This window comes from Oncorhynchus masou, unplaced genomic scaffold (genome assembly GCF_036934945.1).
Source record: "Oncorhynchus masou masou isolate Uvic2021 unplaced genomic scaffold, UVic_Omas_1.1 unplaced_scaffold_4328, whole genome shotgun sequence".
NCBI classification, from domain to species: domain Eukaryota; kingdom Metazoa; phylum Chordata; class Actinopteri; order Salmoniformes; family Salmonidae; genus Oncorhynchus; species Oncorhynchus masou.
The window spans coordinates 1-6,929 of record NW_027010722.1 but is presented as its reverse complement, the minus strand read 5'-3'; the positions used below and the strand labels follow the sequence as shown (position 1 = coordinate 6,929).

General features: G+C 41.0%; 1 protein-coding gene and 1 long non-coding RNA gene across 6 annotated transcripts; both read left to right on the top strand.

Annotated features, from left to right (window-relative positions):
• Positions 1–593: 593 nt before the first annotated feature.
• On the top strand, positions 594–3,200 carry LOC135535019 (histone-lysine N-methyltransferase PRDM9-like). 2 transcript variants are annotated; one of them, XM_064961761.1, is made up of 2 exons: positions 594–701; positions 1,379–3,200. In XM_064961761.1, exon 2 carries the CDS (start codon positions 1,433–1,435, stop codon positions 2,582–2,584), a length of 1,152 nt encoding a protein of 383 aa, XP_064817833.1. In that variant the 5' UTR covers positions 594–701; positions 1,379–1,432; the 3' UTR covers positions 2,585–3,200. The 2 variants fall into 2 exon arrangements, with proteins under 2 accessions (XP_064817833.1, XP_064817834.1); XM_064961762.1 differs by lacking the exon at positions 594–701 and adding an exon at positions 708–875.
• A 488-nt stretch (positions 3,201–3,688) lies between these two features.
• On the top strand, positions 3,689–6,929 carry LOC135535022 (uncharacterized). 4 transcript variants are annotated; one of them, XR_010454792.1, is made up of 4 exons: positions 3,689–3,953; positions 5,690–5,809; positions 6,232–6,692; positions 6,912–6,929. It is a non-coding gene; the product is annotated as an uncharacterized LOC135535022 (long non-coding RNA). The 4 variants fall into 4 exon arrangements; XR_010454793.1 differs by lacking the exon at positions 6,912–6,929 and having other exon boundaries at positions 6,232–6,409; positions 6,560–6,905; XR_010454791.1 differs by lacking the exon at positions 6,912–6,929 and having other exon boundaries at positions 6,232–6,905.

Genomic DNA, 6,929 nt, shown 5'->3' with positions numbered 1-6,929 from the left:
CCATATTTGCTTTCTTCATAGCGTTGTACAAACCATCATGATCTCGCGAATTTACATTCTTTGTTGCGAAACGGAATGTGAAACTAGGTTTGTATTAGGCTCCCCCTCTTCCCTTAATTCATTACCAGACTCAACCAGAGATACTGGATATAATGACACGATGCTTGTCTCCGCCCTGACAATGGGATTCTTTGTCCACAGTGGAACAGGGACCTGTCAAGATCCCGCCTATTCTTTGGATTGGTGGATTACAACTCGTCATTTTAATATAATTTTGAATATTCAATTAGGGGTGTTGCTGTCAACCGCCTGTATTCAATGCTATGCTTGCTTCATAAATAAACATAGACAGTCTCAAATTACACTAAGGATGACTCCGTCGTTGCCGGGATGTCCCGTACGTCACGCTTATATCAGTACCGTTTTTACAACCTAAGCATTACGAAACGTCTATTAGATCAAATAAACCTCACGTATCAAAACAGCCATTCCTTTTTTTTTTATCTTGATTTAATTCGACACCCACTGACCTCATACAAAAACTCCTCTCTTGATTAATAATGAATGTTCTGTGGAAAGATTTTGGGCAGAGTAAACCCTCTCGCTTCGCCTCTTTGTCTCAATTCATCAACTTGCATACTCCAACCCGACAGGCGGCAGTGTTATATTGCATTTGGAAGTTTACCCGCCAACGAAACGAAGTAAGTTGTATTTTCCACCTCGTTGCCGCGGATGCGTTCCAAAATTCAACCTATAAGGTTATGAAATATGAATAAAGCTACGTAGCAATATTATAGCAAAGTTACACATGTCAGAATTTTAGATGATCGATGGCAGTAATATGAACGTGGATAGCAGTGACTCGCCGGTGTAAGGTAATGCTGCTCACGTTAGCTAGGCTAGCTATGTATTGGGAATGGATAGCTAACGTTAGCTAGTTAGCTAACTATACTAACAAACATGTCCTAGGCTGACTGGCTAGCTAGCTATCAATATAGTTAGGTATATATGTAAAATGGAATTACTTGTGTCTATGTACTATTAAGCTTCCGTCTGCAAATTGGGTTTAAGCTTTTGAACACCCCACTGGTCCAAGAAACAAAGACCCCCAAATTTGGGCCAGCGCCGGTCTTTGGGTGACGCCGTTTCATAGTCATTTACGACCAAGGTGTTAGCTAGCTACATAGTGAATTTATCAATATCACACTACTTAACAAGTTAGCGTAAGTCTAAAGGCTAGCACGCCATACAGCTACCTAATGTTATGTTGCTGAATTATGTGCCCTGCTTTTTATGCAATACTTCCCCGTGGATATATAATTTCTAATCAGTACAGTTGAACAGGCTTTCTAAAATAATATCCTTTCTGTTACCTCAGACACTCCAGAGAGACCCTATTCTACATGAATCATCACATCGAGGACAGGTCAAGATGCAAAAGCGGAACTATATGAAAGGGGAAAGAGAGCTTGGTGATGGTGGACCCCCTTTTTGCTTTAGTTGTGAAAGGGTCTTTCCAGACCAAACGTCATTTCATGACCACTTTTGTCCTGCGGCTGGTTTCATCTGCTCCTGTGGAACAGAGTTCTCCATGTATGTTGATATGATGGAGCACAGTGGGTTACATGAACCAGGCCACACTGTAATTAATTATAGCACCATAAAGAAGGAACAATATCAGAGGGAGAGAGAGTACAAGGAGCAGCTTTCGAGGCTGGTATTGACGGCGGGGCAGGGAAGCTGGGCTAAGCCTGGACCGACTCCGATGCTATCGGCCCCTATTCCACGAGCCACAAAGCCTCCACCTAGTCCAAGTGCTCCAACAACAGACCTCTGGCACCAATTCCAGCCAGTGGTGTTGGTGGAGACCCTGCGCAAGTTTGGAAGGACAAAGCCCTACAGGTGTGCCTACTGTGAACTGGGCTTTGCAACAAAAGACTTACTCGTATGGCACCACAACACTCACGCAAGAAATAAAGTCCATGGCTGCCTGCAGTGCGGGGTTCTCCTGCTCAGTAACAACAAGTCACCACAGCCTGGCCACCACCAGTGTGGATCATATCGGGCAACTCCTGAAACCAGATTCACCACTGCCACAGTGCTGAGTAACAGGAAACAGCCCGCAGGGTATGCAAAGAAGGTTGTCCAGCGTCAGCCGTGTCCGGACCCGTTCAGTGGGGAGCTGCAACTAGGGATGCATATGGTCTCACAGCAGCCCATTCCAGGGACTTCTGGAACAAAATACTTGAAGTGTAGAGTGTGTCAGGAGCCCTTCCAAACTGTCAAGCTGCTCGAGAGGCACCGTTGCACAATGGCGGCATCCTTTTTTGCACAGGAACTGGGTCTGATGTCTGGCAAACAGCTCAATGGTCACAGAAAAGGGGAGGGGACCAGCCCATACTCCTTGCCTCAAAGCAATGGTGACAAGGAGCTGGCGTTCAACATACAAACTTCAACGAATGTAACTGTATACGACCACAAGGCAGTAGGCCCGGATAGGGGCACAGGGTTGTCTGCCGTTTCTGTAAAAACTGAGGTTTCGGATGATGACTGTTTTGTGATTGAGGATGCGTTTTCATGCTAGTCGGAACTAGGAAACTCTGAGATTTCCGACTTGCTAACTGGTTGAACACAGCATGTGTATAAAAACCAGTTAGTAAGTCGGAAATGTCCGTGTTTCCTAGTTCCGACTAGCACGTGAATGTGGCATAAAAGCTCCTTCACCAAACCAGGTCAGCTGTTATACCAACAATTAACCTCTTCCCTCCCAGTACTACAGACATGAACAGTGCAAAAAGCATTCCCAATGTGAACCCTCTGCATCTGCCACGGACATAAACATCTTCTCTGGGTTATGGGTATGGTCCCTTTTTGTAAGGTACCAGCTTAACGCTTATCTTACTTCTCAATTTACAACTAATCTGTCAGTAGCCTAGATTTTACTTTTTACCTTGATTTTATTTTTCAGTTGTGTGTTTGTCAAATGACATTGAACATGTTACATATGCCGTATCAAATCAGTCTGTATGGTTCAGATAACCACAAACATTGTATGATGGTTGGTCTTTTGAAAATGAGCTTGTTTTTTTTACAGTAGCTTTACTGAAAATGTGGTATAAGCAGCATTGGCCATATCACAAGAACATGTTGGTTCTTTCTAGCCATTTCTGTGGTCTTGGAATAAAATATTGTTTTGTTTCCACTCTCTCCCTTTCTTTTGTAGCAACTAAAGTGTAATAATCTGTGTGTTCTCCGTATTTCAGGGACCAAAGCAATAGCAGCAGCCATAAGTGATAGCTGGAAAAGGCTATAAGGACACTCCTGATCTGCAAAACATTTATTTTTCTCCAGAATTACTTAAATTAGGTTACGGTTAGAGGTAGGTTTTAAGGTAAGAGACAGTTTGGGATTTTGGTTAGTTGTTTTACAAGTCAGGGTCTGTTATAGCCTCTGCCAAGAGAGCATGATGGATATGTAGATAATGTATTCACTGATTGCTTGGGATAGCTCTCTGACTCTTTGTCACTTGTGAATGCACATAGCATACAAAAATAGGGGTTAGTCGTAGAATATTTTGCCATCTCATGAGAATTTTATTATCGCTGCACACAGTTTTTGGGTGAACTTTTTTTTTTTTTTACCCAATTGTCCATCTTTGATGAGGTAGGCAGGCATCGCGACACCATTTCCGGCCTACCGGATGTTGAGTGAGGAGAAAAAAACAATTGAATCACGAATACAATAAGCTAACATTTAAAATTATGGCACACACCACTGTATCTGAACGTTGGCGGAAACATACATGTTATGTGCAATGCATTATTTATAAATATTGATATTTTGTCGGGTTTGGACTACAAAACGGTATGTTGACATTAGCTAGCTAGCTTTCATCATGTCGACAGCTATCTAACTGGTGAATCGAGAACAAGTTTGCACTAACACATTTTTGGGTGAGTAACTGCGAGTTTTACATAAAACAGATCTAGCTATTGCGTGCATGTTTCTTTAGCTAGCTAACTGGATTTAGAGCATGTTTTCCAACATGTCGGCCTACCTGCAGAATTTCGCTACAGCTGACGTTAGTTGACACAGCTACATACCGTGCCTTCAGAAAGTGTTCACACCCCTGACTTTTTCCACATTTTGTTGTGTTATAGCCTACATTTAAAATGTATTACATTGAGATTTTGTAACAGACTTACACAATACCCCATAATGTCAAAGTGGAATTATGTTCTTTAGACATTTTTACAAATGAAAACCTGAAATGTCTAGTCAAGTAACCAGCCACGTTATGGAAAGTCTAAATAAGTTCAAGAGTTAAAATGTGCTTAAGTCACATAAGTTGCATGGACTCACTCTGTAAAAAAATGTTTAACATATTTTTTGAATGACAACCTCATCTATTGGTAGATGGGTAAAAATTGTGAAGTTATTAACACTGGATGGTGTATCAATATACCCAGTCACTACAAAGAGACAGGAGTCCTTCATAACACAGTTGCTGGAGAGGAAGGAAACTGCTCAGAGATTTCAACATGAGGCCAATGGTGACATTAAAACAGTTAGAGTATAATTGCTGTGATTGGGTCAACATTGTAAGTTACTCCACAATATTAACATAAATTAGAGTTGGAATAAGGCACTAAAGTAAAACTGCAAAAAATGTGGCAAAGAAATTTACTTTATGTCCCAAATACAGTGTTATGTTTGGGGCAAATCCAATACATCACTGAGTACCACACTTCATATTTTCAAACATGGCGGTAGCTGCATCATGTTATGTGTATGCTTGCCACCGGCAAGGACTAGAGTTTTTTTTGTATGTTAATAAAAAATTAATGGAATAGAGTTAAGCACAGGCAAAATCCCAGAGGAAATCCTGGTTCAGTCTGCTTTCCAACAGACACTGGGAGACAAATTCATCTTTCAGAAGGACAATAACCTAAAACACAAGGTCAAATCTACACGAGTTACTTATCAAGATGACATTGAGTGGCCGAGTTACAGTTTTTACTTAAATCTGCTGCAAAGTCTATGGCAAGACTTTAAATAACATTGATCAACAATCATCTTGTCAGATGATTGTCAGCCTGAATAATTATTTTAATAACGTGTAAATATTGTACAATCCAGCTGTGCGAAATTCTTCGAGCAGGTGAGTCAAGCTCATTCACATGGAGGTCCTAGTGCCTGCTGGATTTTGTTTTTTTACTTTCAATTAAGTCCTCGACAACCAGGTGAGGGGAGCTCCTTATTAATCTGTGACCTTAATTCATCAATCAATGAAGAGTGAAAACCTGCAGACGTTTGGTCCTCCATGGAATGAGTTTGTCACATGTCTTAGAGACTTACCCAGAAAGACTCACAGTTGTAATCGCTTCCAAAGGTGATTCTAATATGTATTGGCTCAGGTGTGTGAATAATTATGTAAATTAGATCATTCAGCATTTAATTTTCAATAAATGTGAAAACATTTTCAATAAACATGTTTTCGCTTTGTCATTATGGGGTGTAGAAGGGTGAGCATTTTTTTTAATTTTGAATTCCAGCTGTAATAGAACAAAATGTGAAAGTCGAGGGGTATAAATACTTTCTGAAGGCATTGTAGCTAGCTGCCTACAGCGACAAGAGGAATAGATTTGATTTGGGAATTCCCGTAGCTTGTTCTTTTCACTTCGATTAGATCACTGGATGTCAGACAGCCTCAATGGGTTGTGGTGTCTACAACCTATCAATTTGATTCAAGACATGGAGGACACAAGGTGCAACATTTAAACCCAACAGAACAACACTACATCAGTGTGTGAGTATGTGAGATGCATGTAAGCTGTTTGGTGAGACAATTTGAATGACAGCATGGGGATAAAATGTTGCACAGACTGCTAAATCTGGTGTGAAAATACAGATGCAAAATGTGGGACCAGTGGTATATGGTTGTTAAATTATTATAAAAAATATATAAAAAATGATTTCAAGTCAGTGGCACAGCCCCATCCCTGTCTTGTCCCAATCTATAGAAGGGGTGTTCTTGGCCATTCTTGCCAGGGGCCCCACGGGGTGGGGGATTGTGTTGTTTGGGGCCCTAGAAAGACTAACATTTCTGCGTGCAAAGGGGAAGTAAACTCAAAATACAACATACCATGACTGTTAGTTCGTTAAACCAAGACAGTTTTCAATGTTATGATGTAGAATCACATGGCTCAAACCTCTGTTTCTTCTGTTTAGGTACCTGGGGACAGTAGTGGGGGTTACCTGGCTAGTTTGTGGTGGAAGAGGAGACACGTGGTTTGAACAAAAGCTGGATGATCGTTCTTGCCTCCTGGGCTGTTATTGGAGGATCTACGTTGAACATTTATCTTTTCCTCATCAGTCCCGCCAGAGAGCCTGTCTAAAAATAAAGACAGTAAGTATTAAAATAGCATAATTTAGTCACTAATGCATGTTGGAAATAGTAGCATCTTGTTACTTGTATCCCAGAGGCTAGAAAAACTCCATCCTGAATCTAGATTTAATGAGAATTCACCTCTTCCCTATGTTTGGTTTGAAAACACAGAGCAAGAGACTGACTGACATGGGAAGTAAAATTTTCTTCAGTAGAGGAGTCAATGATGAGGAAACGGTCAGCCTTATCTGCTGCCCATAGCAACCCTCCTAAACCCTTGCTTGCCCTGACTAACGAGAAACCGGTAACTGCTGATACTGGCAATGGAGACGCTACTGTTCTAATGTGTCCCCCTTCAGGGTATTTTCATGTCTAGAACTGTGTATCTGATACAATATACCCATATATTTGTGCGATATGTGCTGCGTTTGGCTGTTTCTATATTTGATTATGAAAACTAAGACCGGCGCAAAAGAGAAGTATTAACGCGTTATACCCTTTTTTTAATATATATGTTTTACAGCCACCTGAAGAGAAAATC